Source organism: Caloenas nicobarica, chromosome 2, assembly GCF_036013445.1.
Source record: "Caloenas nicobarica isolate bCalNic1 chromosome 2, bCalNic1.hap1, whole genome shotgun sequence".
In the NCBI taxonomy this organism is placed as follows: Eukaryota; Metazoa; Chordata; class Aves; order Columbiformes; family Columbidae; genus Caloenas; species Caloenas nicobarica.
The window spans coordinates 101,311,846-101,329,361 of record NC_088246.1 but is presented as its reverse complement, the minus strand read 5'-3'; the positions used below and the strand labels follow the sequence as shown (position 1 = coordinate 101,329,361).

General features: G+C 38.4%; 1 protein-coding gene across 4 annotated transcripts in view; it reads left to right on the top strand.

Annotated features, from left to right (window-relative positions):
* The window catches only part of INVS (inversin), a 98,510-nt gene that overhangs the window by 2,505 nt on the left and 78,489 nt on the right, over positions 1 to 17,516 (top strand). For all 4 annotated transcript variants that reach the window (XM_065627690.1, XM_065627689.1, XM_065627687.1 and 1 more), the window contains exons 2-3: positions 4,630 to 4,799; positions 12,064 to 12,230. In XM_065627690.1, coding sequence (XP_065483762.1) covers positions 4,694 to 4,799; positions 12,064 to 12,230 — 273 coding nt within the window. In that variant the 5' untranslated portion in view covers positions 4,630 to 4,693. The remainder of the gene's footprint in view (positions 1 to 4,629; positions 4,800 to 12,063; positions 12,231 to 17,516) is intronic.

The following is a 17,516-nucleotide window of genomic DNA, read 5'->3' as shown; positions in this document are numbered from 1 at the left end:
GAGCAGATAACAGAAAGCATAAACCATACTGCTAGATTGGGAGGAAAAGCTTAGTTTTGAATGAAACATATCTATTGTGTCCTAAAAAGTCGAAAAAGCAGTTTTGTTGGAGGAGCAGAGGATACTTGGGAAGCAGAGAATGGGGCAAGTATTTTGAAAGGTGTGGGTTTTCTTTATCCTTTTTAAAAGGAAACAGTAATTGTAGCTAGCACTGGGAATGTTTGAAAGGCTGTTAAAATTTATTTTTTTTTTTAATGTCTTTAAGTGTATTTGGGCTTGTTTGGCCATGCCTAAGCTCTGTCCACCCTGTATTGTCACTTATGCATCTGCACTTTCTTTGGCTTTCTTAAGCACCAAGTCAAAGTGTTCTGTAATTTGTCGTGGTGTATTATGGCACTGTTAGCCTGTCTTCTATGGCTCTGAAAGTGGAAATGTTGTTAACCTCCTGTCACATTAGACTCTTTGAACTCCCTTCTGTTCTCTGCTCCTAAGAGTCAACAAAACCATGAGTCCGTTAATGACACAATTCTGATTGTGGGAAGGATCACCTACTTATGTGGTAAAACAAGTGTGTTAAAAAAAAAAAAAGTTTGGCTTTTCTGAAGCGTAGAGAGGTTCATCAAACTCAGTGAGGATGGAAGCATTCATGACTTCCAACATCATCATTGTTGTGTTATTCTGAGGTTCACGGAAGAAGAGGAGAGCAATAGGATAGGATCACGTTGTTCCATAGGTTTCAGACTGGAATTGGCTCCAGAAAAAATACTTTCATAAAGTTATGTGTGGAGCTCCTCCTCACACTTCTGCACCAGCGTCCTCAATAGGGTGCACCAGTGGTGGTGTAGAAGCAAGTAATTATTGTGTTCTAATAACTTGTCCCTTCAGACAGGTACAAATGCCATACATGCTTCGTGTTGGCAAGTTGGTTGTTGGGTAAGTGTCTAGGGTGATCTCTGAAATAATTTTGTAGGGGTTCCTGAAACACAGGTTGGGTTTGGGGAAATTGCTTGCTTTATTGGAGTGTAGTGAGCCACTGCATGTTTCCTTAATGCACTTTTTCTAAGGAGCGGTAAAGTTAAGCAGTACCATACTTACTATTGGTTCTGAAGTGACTGGCAGACGGCAAAGGGAGATCTGTGAACACGAGCAAGGAAGCGTTGCAGTAGTGAGGAGTTCTAGTATGTGTCTTCAAGAAAACCAACATCTTATACCTTTCTGGTCACACCATTACTAGTTTTTACTGGGGAGAAGGGTTGGAAGATAAGGTGTTATATGTCTTAGGGCATGGTGAACCCACTTGCGTGGCTCATTAAAACTCAACCAAACAGACTTCAGGAAGGGAAAGTGCAGTGATATGGTGAGTTGTTGAAAGAAGCACCACAGCATGCCCTTGGCTGTCTGAGGACAAGATGGAGAAGCAGCAATTTAGACACTATAAATGTAGGAGTAGTTAAATTTATACAGTCCTAAAATTACATTTAGCCCTTTGAAGGCAACCAAGAGGCTGATGTGGCCCCCGGTGAGAGTGAGTTTGACATCCCTGGACTAGTGTGCTAAAAGCTTTGTCTGCAGTTGTCATGTGGTATACTTCAGACAATGTCTGAGTTATATTTGAGTGTTTTCATGTAGAGTGGATGCATTATATTGATGTGTTTTTGAGCATGTTTGCACAACTGCATGGTTCTGTATTTGTGCTTATTCCAGGGATGTGGTGCACCTGATTGTGCAGGTGTTTTCTGAGTAACTGATTAGATTTGTCACGAAGCTTCCTGTTTTAGTTTTTTTATCAGCTCTCCAAGGAAGTTTGGAGCTTGTGAAGAAGGGTCTACAATTATATTAGAGTATTAAAATGTATTTGATTTTTTTGTTTGCAGGTAAAGGCCTGTATCTTTATTATTTCATGCTTAATATCTCTGTAGAAATTTTCACTTAATTTTACATAGAAGTGAATGTTTTTCTGGTATTTTAGTAACATTTTCCCCCTGAATAAGAACAGATGCTGTATAGCAATATACGAAATTTATAGAACAAATAGATTTATGATGAAAGTAACGATTGAAACAAAATAGCTTCCTCTTGCTGTTTTCCAAGCATACTATGATGTAAATGTGGGACATGAAGAAAGGGGAGTATATTTAAATTAACATGGAACAGAAGATGAAGTGAAAAATTCCCAGAATTCAGTAGACAGCCTCAGTGATACCTCCTCTTTTTTCTGGTGTGTACAATTATTGCTTGCACATCTGAGTTTGTTTTCTGTTCTGAATGTGAAGTGTGGTAAGAATTGAAAGTGGAAGTTCAAGTGTTTGATAGTTTTGGAGAAAGTCAACAAGTTTTGAAGTATGCAGACCCTTCTTCGTTTCCAAAATGATGTGTGGAACTAAGCTCATAATTATCAAGATCTGGAGGCAGCAGTAGTTCAGTGAAGGTAGCAGTTCTGTTTCAGAAGAGGCTAGGAAGGCAACTGTAGTCATAGATGTGATTTAGAAAAGAAATAGAGAAGAAAGAACAGAATGCCATTATGCTACTGCATAAATCCATGTTTTGCCTGCATCTTGAATAACTAGTGGAGTTTTCTTTCCATCTCAAAAGGGTTAGAACAGAACTGTGAAAAGGTCCAAAAAAGGGCAATTAAAATGGTCGTACATACAGAAAAGCTGCTGCCTGGGTAACAGCTAAGTAAGCTATGACTCTCTCAGCTAGAGAAAGATATGATCAGTAAGGACATGTTAAAAATCTGTAGGGTAATTACTGGTGGATAAGAATTGTTTATTTACTGTCCCTTCCAGGACAAGGATTAAGGGCCCTCAGATGGCAAAAGCCAGGACAAAACAGATGAAAGCAAGCAGTTTGTCCTTACAGTGTTTGGTTGTGGCATGGAACTCCTTGCCAGTAGATGTGGAAGCTGTAAGTTTGCATAATCTTAAGAAGAGACTGGACATGTTTATAGTAAAGGAATTAATTGAAAAAATTGAGCAGAATTTGCAGAGTATTAAATACACAGAAACCAAGTACACTTAAGGAAGTGATTGAACTAGAAATAATTGTAGGTTGGGAGAGTATTTGGAAGAGGGAGACAAAAATCATATTCATATATATAGAATCGTAGAACAGTTTGGGTTGAAAGGGACCTTCAAAAGTCATCTAGTCCAGCCTCCGCCATGAGCAGGGACATCTGCAACTAGATCAGGTTGCTCAGAGCCCTGTCCAGCCTGGCCTTGAATGTTTCCAGGGATGGGGCATCTGCCACCTCTCTGGGCAACCTGTCCCGGTGTTTAACTACCCTCATTGTAAAAACTGTCTTCCTTGTGTCTTGCCTGAATCTCTCCTCTTTTATTTTAAAACCATAACCCCTTGTCGTATCTCAACAGGCCCTACTGAAATATCTGTTCCCATCTTTCTTGTAGGTCCCCTTTTAGTACTGAAAGGCTGCAAAAAGGTCTCTCTGGAGCCTTCTTTTTTCCAGGTGGAACAACCCCAACTCTCTCAGGCTGTCTTCACAGGAGAGCTGTTCCAGCCCTCTGATTATTTTTGTGGCCTCCTCTGGCCCCTCTCCAACAGGTCCATGTCTGTCCTGTACTGAGGACCACAAGAGCTGGACACAGGACTCCAAGTGGGGTCTCACCAAAGCAGAGGGGCAGAATCACCTCCCTCGACCTGCTAGCCATGCTTCTTTTGATGCAGCCCAGGATAGGATTTGCCTTCTGGGCTGTGAGTCCACATTGCTGGCTCGTGTCCAGCTTTTCATCCACCAGTATCCCGAAGTCTATCTCTGCAGGGCTGCTCTCAATCCCTTCCTCCCCTAGCCTGTATTGATAACAGGGGGTTGCCCTGACCCAGGTGCAGGACCTTGCACTTGGCCCTGTTGAACCTCATGAGGTTCACATGGACTGACTTCTTGATCTTGTCCAGGTCTCTCTGGGTGGCATCCTGTCCCTCAGGCATGCCAATTATTATTTTATATGTGTGTGTGTGTATATATATATATATATTTGCTCTGTTCTTTGGCATCTGCCATTGCCCAGTTCGAGACAGGATTTAGAGCTAGACTTTTTGTCTCATTCGTTGTGGCTTCTCTTACGCACACATTTTCCCATTTCTGTTCAGGTTTGAAGAGTATTTATGATCTAGAAAGCTCATCTGATTATTTCAGTTATGTCAGTTGGTGAAACAAAATATACGAGTTCTACTTACAAGCCTTGACCTGCATATGTCCATAAACCATCATGGTAAAATACCACCATCTATCCAGTACTGGAGAAATATATCAAGTTGATGCTTGATTGGTTACTGAATTGAAGCATGCATGCCAACACTGAAGAAATCTCTTGGATTTGTAGATAAACACTGTCCTATTTGCAGACTTTTGCAAAGCTTATTGACTGAAATTTATGTTGAAGGCAATGAAATTATAATATACATATGTATATATATCCTTAATGTAGGCTTTTTCTGGTTGAATCTTGGCTAGAGGTAGATTTAATCCACGAAATAAGAAATGTGTTTGGTCTTTTTTGTTTTTAACAGAATAGTTTATTCTCTTTAGCATTGTTTTGAGTCATCTTAATGACTCATTATAAAATTCATTATCTTTTATTGTTGTGTTTTGTTGTGTGTTTTTTTTTCTAGAACTGAATTCCTACAAAAAATGTTGGTGGTGCAGATCTGACCTATAGTAATACCTTGAAAGAGTATGAGTATTTCAGCAAACTGCCTCTTCAGTGGTTCCTTGTTAGCATCTGAAGTGCATGCTGCTGCTGTTAATGGAGATAAGAGTACCCTCCAAAAGCTAATAGCAGGTAAATGTTTTCTTTGTAGATGCATTTTGATTACTTCAGAACTGAAGCTTTTTGGTTTTGATTTACTGTTCTGATCTTTAAGATACATTTTCATTTCTTGGCTATATGTATTTCTAGAATAAATGTAGTCCTGAAAATAGGACTGATTTTTCTTACTTTTTATTATCTGTTGCCTTTGATTGGTACTTCTGTGTGAGATATATAGAAAATTGGTAAGTCATACAACCAGAAGAGTTATTCAGATCTTCTCCATAATTTCAAATTTCATGAAACAGAAGTGCTTTGGGCTGAAATATTTTGGCCCCAAATCCTTATTTTTGGTATCATTGCTTTTGTGGGAAATCTTATAAACTTGTTTTTACACATCGTTTATTTATAGTTAATGAAGTCGTGTCACAGTGTAGTATTTGGGGATTAAATGACCTGGCCTCTATTTGTTCCTTTGATTCTGATTTTACATGGGAGATAAAACTGCAAAATCCTTGCAGTCTTTGCTATAATAGCAAAATATTTCTCTTCTGCTTTGTCGTGTTTTGACAGGATATGACACAGACCTTCTTTTGCCAGGACAGGACCAAAAAAAAGTATTGCCTAGCAGAAGAAGAATGCATCAGAGTAGTATTTTTAGCTGTTTACCAGACACTGTTGAAAGTATAACTTGATGCCAGAAGTAAGCTGAGCAGTTGGTGTTATTCACTGAACTTTGTGGCTGCACTTAGCAGCAGCATCTAATTCAGGATGGTACTTCGGCCTTATGTGTGTGTATACTGGATTGCTTAACAACATTCTCTTAACACAGCCAAGCTTTGCATCTTGATTATGTGGCTAGTGGTATATGCAGTAACATAAAGTCTGACTTTCTCCTTCTTTTAGGGAGGGCTTTTTACTCCTGAATTCGTTATTACTTTCCTCTTTGAGTTTTCCCTGAATAGTTATTAACATATGAGGGGCATAGTGGCTGGTTAAGTAGTCCCTTAGAGCAGCCCCCTCTAACCTGTTTGGTGATTTTTTTTTTTTTTTTTTTTTTTTCCTTTATCCACCTGTAGTTTGATGGAGCATGTGTGACTGTATACAAACATATACATTGTATTAGCATATAATTCCTGAGTATGGACGCATGTGTAATCTGCTGCCCAATAGCCTGTGATTTTAAAGGAACAGGTGTTTGAAATAATACAATATGTTCTGGATACTGTGTGCCTTTTGACATCCTGTACCAATAGGAGGCATAAATAGGCAGAATCAAAGGTAAGTAGAAAACTTATAGAAAGGAGGACTTTAGAACAAAGTGTGGTGTTTTGTTAACCATTACTGATGATTAATTAGTCTTAATATGAGCCAGCAGTGTGCCCAAATGGCCAACAAGGCCAACAGCATCCTGGCTTGTATCAGGAATAGTGTGGCCAGCAGGACCAGGGAAGTGATCGTCCCCCTGTACTCAGCACTGGCGAGGCTGCACCTCGAATCCTGTGTTCAGTTTTAGGCCCCTCATCATAAGACAGACATTGAGGTGCTGGGGAGAGTGCAGAGAAGGTTGACAAAGCTGGTGAGGGGCCTGGAGCACAAGTCTGATGAGGAGCAGCTGAGGGAGCTGGGGCTGTTGAGCCTGGAGAAAAGGAGGCCGAGGGGAGACCTGATCACTGTCTGCAACTATCTGAAACGAGGTTGTAGCATGGAGGGGGTTGGTCTCTTCTCCCAGGTAACAGGCAATAGGACGAGAAGAAATGGCCTCAAATTGCACCAGGGGAGGTTCAGATTGGGTATTAGGAAAAACTTCTTCATGGAAAGGGTTGTCAGGTGTTGGAACAGGCTGTCCAGGGAAGTGGTGGAGTCACCATCCCTGGAGGGGTTTAAAAGATGTATAGATGAGGTTCTTAGGGACATGGTTTAGAGGTGGACTTGGCAGTGTTAGGTTAATGGTTGGACTTGATGATCTTGAGGGTGTCTTCCAACCAAAGTGATGCTATGACTTTGTAAACAACGTATGGGTCAAATACCATAAAGCACAATACATGCCGAGTGTTTATTGTATAACCAGTGTTCTAACAAAGTGTGCTAATTGTTTGCATTGCATGAGTTACTTACTACTATATCACATTGTTTTAGAATTGTATGATCTCAGGCTTTCGGGAATACTCACAGTATTTTCCGTGTTTTATACAACACTGAATGTGTCTTTAATTAACAGTTCTTCAGCGTTAAAACCCATCTGTATGATTTTAATTCTAGGCCAAAAGGGAGCAAAAGTTGATTTTGTCTTTGGAGGATAATTTTGTAGTTAGCAGGTTTATGTAGAGTTTCAGGAAGATGCATCTAATTGTTTGTTTATAAGAACACAATAATATGCATAATAGTCTATATACTGAAGTGCCTGTTCAGTCCAACTCCTTCTAAAACCCTTATCATGTGTGACTTGCATGCAAGTGCTTCTAAAACTCTGACGCAATGTTTCATTGTAAACTTTAACTATAAATTCTGGGTTGCAAATATGCAATTGCCTGTTTTTTCTGTGATTCTCTGATATTCTGCAATGTGAGAGGTTGAGTAAGACTCAAATCAGATATTACAAAAGGCAGGATTCTTGCGAGTAACACGAGATGGTTTATCTTTTAATAATTAAGCAGAATTCATGTCTTCCTCCTGCCCTTTATCCTCTTCTGGTTTGAAAAATGCATAGAAATGTTAAGAGTCTGATGTGACTGCTTGCACAGGCGGTAAGGAAGTAATGAGATATGAATATGGGAGTTAAATTTTGAAATTAAGCCATTTGATTCTGTGATGTTTGTGACCTCCATTGGCAACAAGTTTATGAAATGCGTAATCTGGGTGGGATGAGGATGTTGATCCTGAAAAGGAAGGGATCAAACAAACTTCCTTTCTTAAGTATGTGAAAGAGACTTTAATTTTGCCACAGCACATTTTAGATAGACCAATATGTGAATGTTTAGAGGGCTTGCTGTGCTTTCTTGATTGCAGAAAATAATAATTTGCTGTAGCTGTGAGGTCCACAAGGTGCTATGGTTAGTGTGTTTCATCAAGATCGTCCCCTTTAGCACCTGATCGTGATGTAGTAGCTCCTAGGCATTGTCCCGTCTCTTATCCTGAGCACAGAGACACTCTTGCTGGGAAATGCCCACAGAACCTTAACCACTCCAAGTGCCTTACAGTGTCTTGTAAGCAAACAAAATAATAACAAGAAGAAACTTACTGTTAGCTGAAGATAGTTTCTTCCCCTTAAAAAACAGTGCAGCAGCTTTGGGAAAATGACTGGCATCAAGTTTTGAAGGTCTACCTCATTTTTCACTCAGACTGTATGCAGACATGGAAACTGTCATCAGTTACGTTTGTTGCTCGATTTTAGCTGGGTTGTCCTTGAGCTTTAGGCTGTTTTTTTTCTCGTCTTGACCTTGCCCATTTCTTTTAGTCTCTACATTCTGCACATCCTCTGACATTATATAGTGGAAAGGGAACTTGGAATTTGGAGGAGAGAGACTAGTTTTGCACACTGCTGATTTGAGAACAAGTGTTATGAGCACAAGCCGTGTGCTTGTGTTTTATTGGGATAAATGCATGTTTATGTATTGCTTTTTAAAAATATATGTGATTGTGTAAGCCACACAACCTTAAAAAAATTTAAGACACGATTGTTAACCCTGAACAATGGAGTATGGTTTAGTGATATCTAAATTACCAGACTGAACTAATACTGCAAGAGCACCTGACAATAGTTAGCTAATTAAAGAAACTGGCTTGTTGACTGGGAGCAATGCCATGTTCAATTATTCTTTGTACCTCAGTATCTATATGTTGCTGCACAGGGGCGCATGGTTGTTCATAACTGGCTTAAATGTTTCTGTACTATGCTCTGCTGAATGGAAAAAGGTAAAATACTGAGATGTAAGACATTGGCAGTTTCACTGTATGTGTATATAAATTTTAAAATACTTCTTTCTAATAGTAGATGAAAGAATTATTGTGAAACCGCATCCAGTTTGCAACAGAACTGTAATACTGTGAAATAAAAGTCTAGCAAATGCTTTTACAATTTAGGAAAAATTAAAAAAATTGTATTCCCCTGTGTTTATTTCCTAAATGTCATGTAATTAATTAAACAAATGACTTTTTTTTTCTACATGCTACTTTCTAATGCATTTAGGAAATATTACAGCGTTTCATTTTGAGTAGAACAACTATAGGCTTCAATAATGAAACTAAGATGACATTTAAGTGAATATGTAAAGACAATACATGAGCTTTTTTCTCAAAAAATGTTGTTGAAAATTAGCATTTTAAGAGTATCAAATATATAATTTTTATTAACATTGTATACGTTATCAATTTATTTTTCACATAAAAATGCAGTTACATATAACAGGACATAAATAATAATCCAAATACCTTTCAATTTACACAGCTTTTAAGTCTCTTTCAGAAACAGATTGCAAATTATTATTTAAAAGTCTTAAAAATGACTTTTAAATACACTACCATCAAATTAAGCTTTTTTGATATCTTGTGTTTTGATGTGAAGAGTAATGAATAAGATCTATCCAGTACTTTTCTCTAATGCTAGGCAAAATTCTGATCAGATTCTTATGCAGCTTTTATGAAGATTGTATAGGAAAAAAATAACTTCTATAAATTTACAAATGTATCTTTCTATTATTTGATTTCTATTCAGTATAAAAATATACTTTGGCCATTTATTCCTTGAAAAAAATCCAAGACTTAGCTGTTGTGCTCTTTCTGAGAGGTTTCTAAAGGTAAAGATGAGGAAAAGCTGACAAGGGTACATTCAGTTCCCAGTGGCAAATCTACAGAAGGTGGAATGTAGCTATTCTGTATCTTCATTAATGTAGTAATACAGTAGGAAAAGGTAGCATGCTATTTAAAGCAGTCGAAGTTGTGTAGAAAACCAAACCAAATGTATATGTACATGTACATACATGGAAGTCTAAAAATTTAGGTGGGAGAGTTAGTATGTCATGCTTTACATGAGGCTGTTGCTAATATGGTAAGAATGTAAAATCTGTGGAAGGGAAGGCATCAGTGTGGACCATGTCTTTTCTGTGTACTTGGTATGCTGGTAAACCCGTGGAAGTAGGTGGAGGAGTGGTGATACACTTGTAAAATCTGAAGCAGAAAACAAGTCTTGGATTCAAATGAGATTAACGAATGACCATATAAAGCAAGCTTGAACATGAAAAAAAAAAACAAACCAACACTTAATAATTGCATTTACAGGTCTAAACAAGAAACTATAGTACTGACATTTTATTATTGTCTGTCTGACCAGATGGTGATATGTGTGACACACTGAAGGAGGTCAGAGAGTCTGAATTGTCAGGAACCACAATAGTAATGAAGGTTACTTTCCTGCGGTTTGGGGTAAATGGCTATTGGGAATATCCTAAAACTAAGTTGTTAGAAATCATGAATGGACTGGCAACAGAAATTCCAGAACTAAATGAACTCCTGAGTTTCTCTTGACTGCTGTATAGGATCCAAATCAGTGCTACCAAGTGAGATTTTTGTAACTCTTGAGCAGAGTGCCCAGGGATAAGCAACAGCAGCCCGCTACAGTTCTGTGCTCTAAAAATGGTCAAGGGCATTAAAATGAAAGTGCTTGCTAAGAAGAACTTGAAGAATAATCTAAAGAGTAAACTCCTTGCTTGCAGTGTAAAATGAACGCAAAAGCTCTTAATAAAATAAAAAGTTGAGGAAGGTCAAAGGGAAGCAAGTATGGCTAAACAGCAGTGTGAGGCTGGATATTAAAAGCAAGATGTTCTTCAAAAGCTTAACCTATATCTGAGGAAGGTAGATGCAGGTCAGTAAAATACTCTCTTTTTTTTTTTTTTTTTTTTTGAATAATTTGTTAGAGGCATAAAATTAATTATAGATCTAGTGGATTGTCAAGTTGAGGGGGCAGTCAGAGAAGACAAGACCCTGGGTGAAGAACACCAAAAAGAGTTTCTATATTTACGTTCACAGAAGAGCTTGGAAAGGTTCCTAAACTGGTTTTTTTTGTGGAGCAGAAAGAGTTTTCCCAGGGCAAATCACAGTTTCTAAGCAAGAAAAGACGTAACAGAATGAATCATAAAAATGACATGGTATTCACTCAACAGTTTTAGAAGAACTTGGAAATGAAGTGAATGAGCAAAGCATTACTCAAACTGGCAATATCCTGCTCAGAAGTGTTTTTTGTGAGGGGCTTGGTTGGTTGGGAATGAATTTTAATCCTTAATATTCCCTTTGATTTACATTTAATCTGCTTGACTCTTCTGCTAGATTAATCAATAGAAATTATAATTAAGAATCAATTATTGAGTATGTAGATAAGTATAATATGCTGGGGGAGAGTGATAATTGTGTTTTTAAAGTAGAAGCTTGCCTCTCCTGGAGTTCTTTTGAAGCATCAACAATCACGCAAATGAGAATATTTAAAAATAAAAAATAACTTACTGTTAAAATTCAGTGTTCCTTGAATAATTGTAGAGGATAGTGCTGCATGGGATGTATTTAGAGTTGGGATGTGTAGGATAGTTGACACCCATGAATTCATAGGTGCTAGTTTCTATGTAATGACATAGTAGAAATTTCAAACTTTGTCACGGCCAGTGGTTTGGGTTTTTTTATTGTGAACAGGGATACAATTTTGATTTTTTGTATAGGACCTCAAACTTCTTATTTTAGCTTAATTGCTGCCTTACTAACTAGTTGATACTAACTGTATCAATTCAAGAAAGCTTGAGAAATATTTTAGTAGTTTCCATATTGCAAGGCACTATAAAATAAGTAATGGTATTGATGGAATATTGACATGTTAATGCTTTTTCAATAAACATTGCTGTGAGTAGGCTTCAAAGCTTTAGTTACAGTGTTCACAGGTTTCAGGAGGACTGTTTGGTTTACTTGCTGTTGATATTTTTTTAAAGTAATCTTTGCAGACAAGATCTATGTAACTATTTCAAAAATATTTAAAATTATGATACTGCAGAATGTTACTGGTGGTAGCTGTATTTGCAGAACTAATGTTTTCCAAATGTATATTTCCAGTAAATACATTTCAAAATGTCCTATAAATGTCTGTAAAAACAGGATAAATAGTAGTAACTTTTGAGTTTATCTTGTACTCCTTTATTTTGATCACTCCATTTATAATAAGAAAATACTACTTAAAGTACCATTTTGATTAAAAAAATACTACTCTTAGATACTCATAGACTTGATTGTTTTGTCTGATTTTTTTGTTGTTGTTTTTCAGGAAACTCTGAGCTGAAAGATAAAGAGGACCAGTTTGGAAGAACTCCACTTATGTACTGTGTACTGGCGGACAGGCTGGACTGTGCAGAGACGTTGCTGAAGGCTGGAGCCGATGTTAATAGAGCTGATCGTAGCCGAAGAACTGCGCTCCATCTTGCTGCACAAAAGGTAATTACATTAAAAGTGCTCTGCTGTTCTATAAACTTGCAGCATTCACAACAGGTATAAAGGAGATTTTCTTGTATTGAGTAAGCATTGTGTATCTTCAGAGGCTTTCATTAGTTTAGAGGCAAATAATGCTATGAGTTTTTTAAAAACTTGGCCCATCTCAAAGTAAGTCTTATTTTTAATGTTTTTACTTAGTGTATTTGTAGCTGTCTGCAGAGACAGTATAATTCATTGCTGTTTTAAGAGCTTGTACTTTCTAGAAAAAATGATCTTTGCCTATTTTGGGATAGATTGTTCTTACACTCTGATACTCCTTAGGATGTTACTATAAATTTCAGTGGATATAAGGATGTAAGTTTTCATTCTCTGCAGGATGCTTTTTGGCATTTGTCTGTCAGACAATCCTGGAGTACTACTTTCACTCAATATAAGCTAAAACTCTACAGTCAATGTAAGGTTCTTTCTTTTCTCTCCAGTATCAAATAACTGTGCTAAGGTATTCCTTAATCCTTCATCTTTTCCTAATGGCATCTCGAACTCCTTTTTAAGTAGTTGCTTTATTACTTACAGTTGGGTAGTTGATCTCCTCCTAGGTGTTCTGGTGCACTCAGGTGCTCTTGCTTGTTGTCCCACAAGTGTCCTAGAAGCCATCTTTCAGAACTCTGAGCTGTCGAAAATAGCTCTGTTTTGCTTTGGATATCAATAAACAGTATCAAAACTTCTGCACTTGATATAAATGCTGTTCATAGTCTCCATCGAAAATATTTCAGTTAGTATAGCCAGGCAGACTGACCCATGCTATGCCATGTTCTTTCAGATCCAAGGGTTTCAACATAGGTAAAAGAATCACAGAATCAAAGAATGTTAGGGATTGGAAGGGACCTCAAAAGATCATCTAGTCCAATCCCCCTGCCAGGGCAGGAACACCTAGGTGAGGTTACACAGGAAGGCGTCCAGGCGGGTTTTGAATGTCTCCAGAGAAGGAGACTCCACAACCCCCCTGGGCAGCCTGTTCCAGTGTTCCGTCACCCTCACTGAGAAGAAGTTTCTTCTCAAATTTAAGTGGAACCTCTTGTGTTCCAGCTTGAACCCATTACCGCTTGTCTTACTGTTGGTTGTCACCGAGAAGAGCCTGGCTCCATCCTCGTGACACCCACCCTTTATATATTTATAAACATTGATGAGGTCACCCCTCAGTCTCCTCTTCTCCAAGCTAAAGAGACCCAGCTCCCTCAGCCTTTCAAAAGGTTAAGGTGATCTGATGATTTCAGTAACTTTGTCTGATGCTGTTTTAATATCTATGTCACCTTTACCAATTAATGGAGAAACTGAGGGCTCAGAACTCAAAGTCACTCTGTCATCCTTGTCTTGCCATGATTCATCCAAAATGGCTTTTGTCACTGGAGCGTGTCTATACAGTAACAGTTACCTGGAAGCATGGATCAGGTTCTCAACAAAGCATGCTTGTAATCTGTCTCAGACTTCATTGATGTCCTTCTGGAAGTAAGAGTTAGGATATTCCCATACTTATTGGTCCACCTAACCACCTTTCTAAGGTTCTCCTTCCCCTCTACTCTGCCCTGGTGAGACCTCATCTGGAATATTGTGTCCAGTTCTGGGCCCCTCAGTTCAAGAAGGATAGGCAACTGCTGGAGAGAGTCTAGCGCAGAGCCACAAAGATGATTGAGGGAGTGGAGCATCTCCCTTATGAGGAAAGGCCGAGGGAGCTGGGTCTCTTTAGCTTGGAGAAGAGGAGACTGAGGGGTGACCTCATCAATGTTTATAAATATATAAAGGGTGGGTGTCACGAGGATGGAGCCAGGCTCTTCTCGGCGACAACCAACAGTAAGACAAGGGGTAATGGGTTCAAGCTGGAACACAAGAGGTTCCACTTAAATTTGAGAAGAAACTTCTTCTCAGTGAGGGTGACGGAACACTGGAACAGGCTGCCCAGGGGGGTTGTGGAGTCTCCTTCTCTGGAGACATTCAAAACCCGCCTGGACGCCTTCCTGTGTAACCTCACCTAGGTGTTCCTGCCCTGGCAGGGGGATTGGACTAGATGATCTTTTGAGGTCCCTTCCAGTCCCTAACATTCTGTGATTCTGTGATTCTTTTGTACCAGATTGAGCATGTTCTCTCACTTTTCCTTGTAGAAAGTTCTGAAATTAGTAAGGTAATTTCTGACCTTATCAGAAATTTCAGCTGTTAACTGTTACTTAAATGTAACAAATATATCTTTTGATGGAAAATATTTAAAATATACTACAATGCAGTTTTAGACAATTGAGTGAGAATAATCTCAAGTAACTTTAGAAATTTACTTTGCAGACATCTAAATCTGAGCTAGTAATCTAGATCACTTTTAAAGTTAATGCACTTCATTAGGTGCAACTCATTCATCCTAAAGTAAATACCTTAGGACACACTGACTAGCTAAGTAATCCTTTTAGGCATCTGACTGATGTAGTTTTTGATGTTGTCAATGTCTAAATTGTGAGAAATGAATCTCACCCAAGGCATACTTTTTTTTTTTTAATCAAGTAATCTTTTGTGAATCCTCATTAACAGGATCTTTTGTAATATCTGTCTTGTCTTCATCACCTTATGATGGAGATGTTTCAGTCTTTGTGGGCAGAAGGCCATGTAAACTAAGTTATCTGGTTTTATTTCTTGGGTTTTCTTCTGTTCCACTGTAAAGGTAGAGTGCTTGGGTCTATCATTAAAATGGACAGATCTCCCAAGCAATTTTGAAAGCGTGCACATCCTTAAAAAAAAAAAAAAAAAAAAGGATAGGTCAAGTCAACTTCAGAAAACTTAAATTAAAAAACAAGCAAACAAAAAAGACCTCTGAAACCCAGACCCACCAGAAGATGATACAAATCATTGCAGAAGTGCACTTGCGAAGATTGCCATAGGAGTTTCAGAGGATGGTTATGACTTCATGAGCATGGATGTAATTTACTGGGTGCTGCTGCAGTGACTGATTGCAACAGAAGTAAAATCATAATTTGCCAGTGATTTCGCACTGAGGAATTGTATTACTGTGTGTGTACAGATTGTTTAAACTGGTAGAACTTAGATTATTGTGCAATAAACATGCTGTGGAGACAGATATGAGTCCTGGGATTGCAGTTTAACTGCAGACATTCATTTTCACTTGTAAGCATTCTGGTAGCAATTTGCTTCTAGTCCGAAATTGCAACTTGCTTAAACTCTCACATGTGATACTTCTGAACGGAAATGTTTCTACATAGCCAAATTACCTGTATATGATGTTTTCATTTATCTTCCATTAAGTAATTCCAGTTTAATATAAGGAAAAAAACAAGCCCGCATCTTTCAGAATTTCTCACAGAGGATGCTCACTTATTAGCAATCTGTTTACTCTGGGGAAGTAGCAATCCCTGTGAATTCCCTAGGCACAGCCTTTTGTGTTAACAGGGACAGAAGAAAAAATTCAATAGCTTTGTTGTTGGATGCTAATAATATGCACTTAAAATAATCTATCAGGATGCTTAACTGTCAGGAGAGTATTAATTTTGGCTTCAGGAAGATTAATACCACTCCAGTGGGAGAATGTAGCTTTCATTATCTAGAAGTACTAAATATTCTGTAGATTGTATTAATTCTTTGCTGACACAGTTATTGACAAAACAGTACATCCAGGATGCAGTTAGGAATTCTGTGTCAAGTAGAAGGGTATATTTTAATGATCTTTAGTTGTTCCTGTATACTTACCAGTAACCATACAGGTAAAGAAGGAAATAAGCTATGGCAAGGATAAGACATCATAGAAAAATAGAGACAGAAGGTAGTCTTTGGTTGTTTCTTGAAACCTTATTTCCAAGTCTTATCTGATGAGTAGTCTAAGAGCCCCCAAACTGAAATATTATTTCCCCTTTCTTGTCCAAGTAGATGTTTTTATTAAAAGCTCCTGCATAAAACTTGTCTAGGAGCAAGTTTATACATTTTTCCCTCACTACCTTTTTCAAGATGTGTTTTCTGGAGCTATAGTCTCTCAGATCATTCATAAGGCGTTATTCAAACTCCATAAAAGAGCACATGTGTTTTTAACTTTCCCAGTGTATATCACGAAAATAAACAAACACAGTGCCTTTCAGAGATGATGATGGTCAGTTTGTGTTCTTTTTTTCTCTAGGTTAGTAGCCTTTTGTGATGTTCTCCCTTGAATAAGAGCTCATAATGAGTAATATTAATTCTGTGCATATAGTAGGTTCATGAAGTATGAATGAGCTTTACATTCATTCAGTCATACTTTCATGTGAACATAAAGTTTGTCTAAAAAAAAAATAAATCTGAACAAACCAAGGTGTGAAACAGGAATGTGGGCCAACCAACCAGAAGTGATTTTTTTTTTTTTACATGCAGAACTACGGTTTCCTCTGTGTTTAATTAAGCCACAGACAATAACTACGATACAAATGTTTTCTTTACTTTCCCAAACCAAGGGTTCTCTCTAGTCAATGCAGCCTGAAGATGCTTGAGGACAGAAAACAGAGTTCCTTATGTATGATTTGCATATGTTGTATTACAGATAAACTGATCAAGCTACCAAAGGGTTAGTTCTGCACATGGTCTTGCCTTGAGCCCTTTTCACAACTGCAGAACTGCTCACTGTTCAGTGAGTTGAAAGAAAATGAGCTCTACAAAATAGCGATTCTTTTTTGCCCATTTAGCACGAGTCATAGAATGATTTCAGTTGGAAGACACCCTCAGATCATCGAGTCCAACCATAACCTAACCTGACTGTAGCACTGAACTATGTCCCTAAGAACCTCGTCTATATGTCTTTTAAACACCTCCAGGGATGGCAACTCTACCACTTCCCTGGGCAGCCTGTTCCAATGCCTGACAACACTTTCTGTGAAGAATTTTTTCCTAATATCCAATCTGAACCTCCCCTGGTGCAACTTGAAGCCATTTCCTCTTGTCCTATCACTCGCTACTTGGGAGAAGAGACCAACCCCCTCCATGCTACAACCTCCTTTCAGGCAGTTGCAGACAGTGATCAGGTCTCCCCTCAGCCTCCTTTTCTCCAGGCTCAACAGCCCCAGTTCCCTCAGCCGCTCCTCATCGGACTTGTGCTCCAGACCCCCCACCAGCTTCGTCACCCTTCTCTGCACTCTCCCCAGCACCTCAATGTCTTTCTTGTAGTGAGGGGCCCAAAACTGAACACAGGATTCAAGGTGCAGCCTCACCAGTGCTGAGTACAGTGGCACTGTCCTCATGCTCCCAAATGATTTTCACTATTGGTTGTGCTGATGC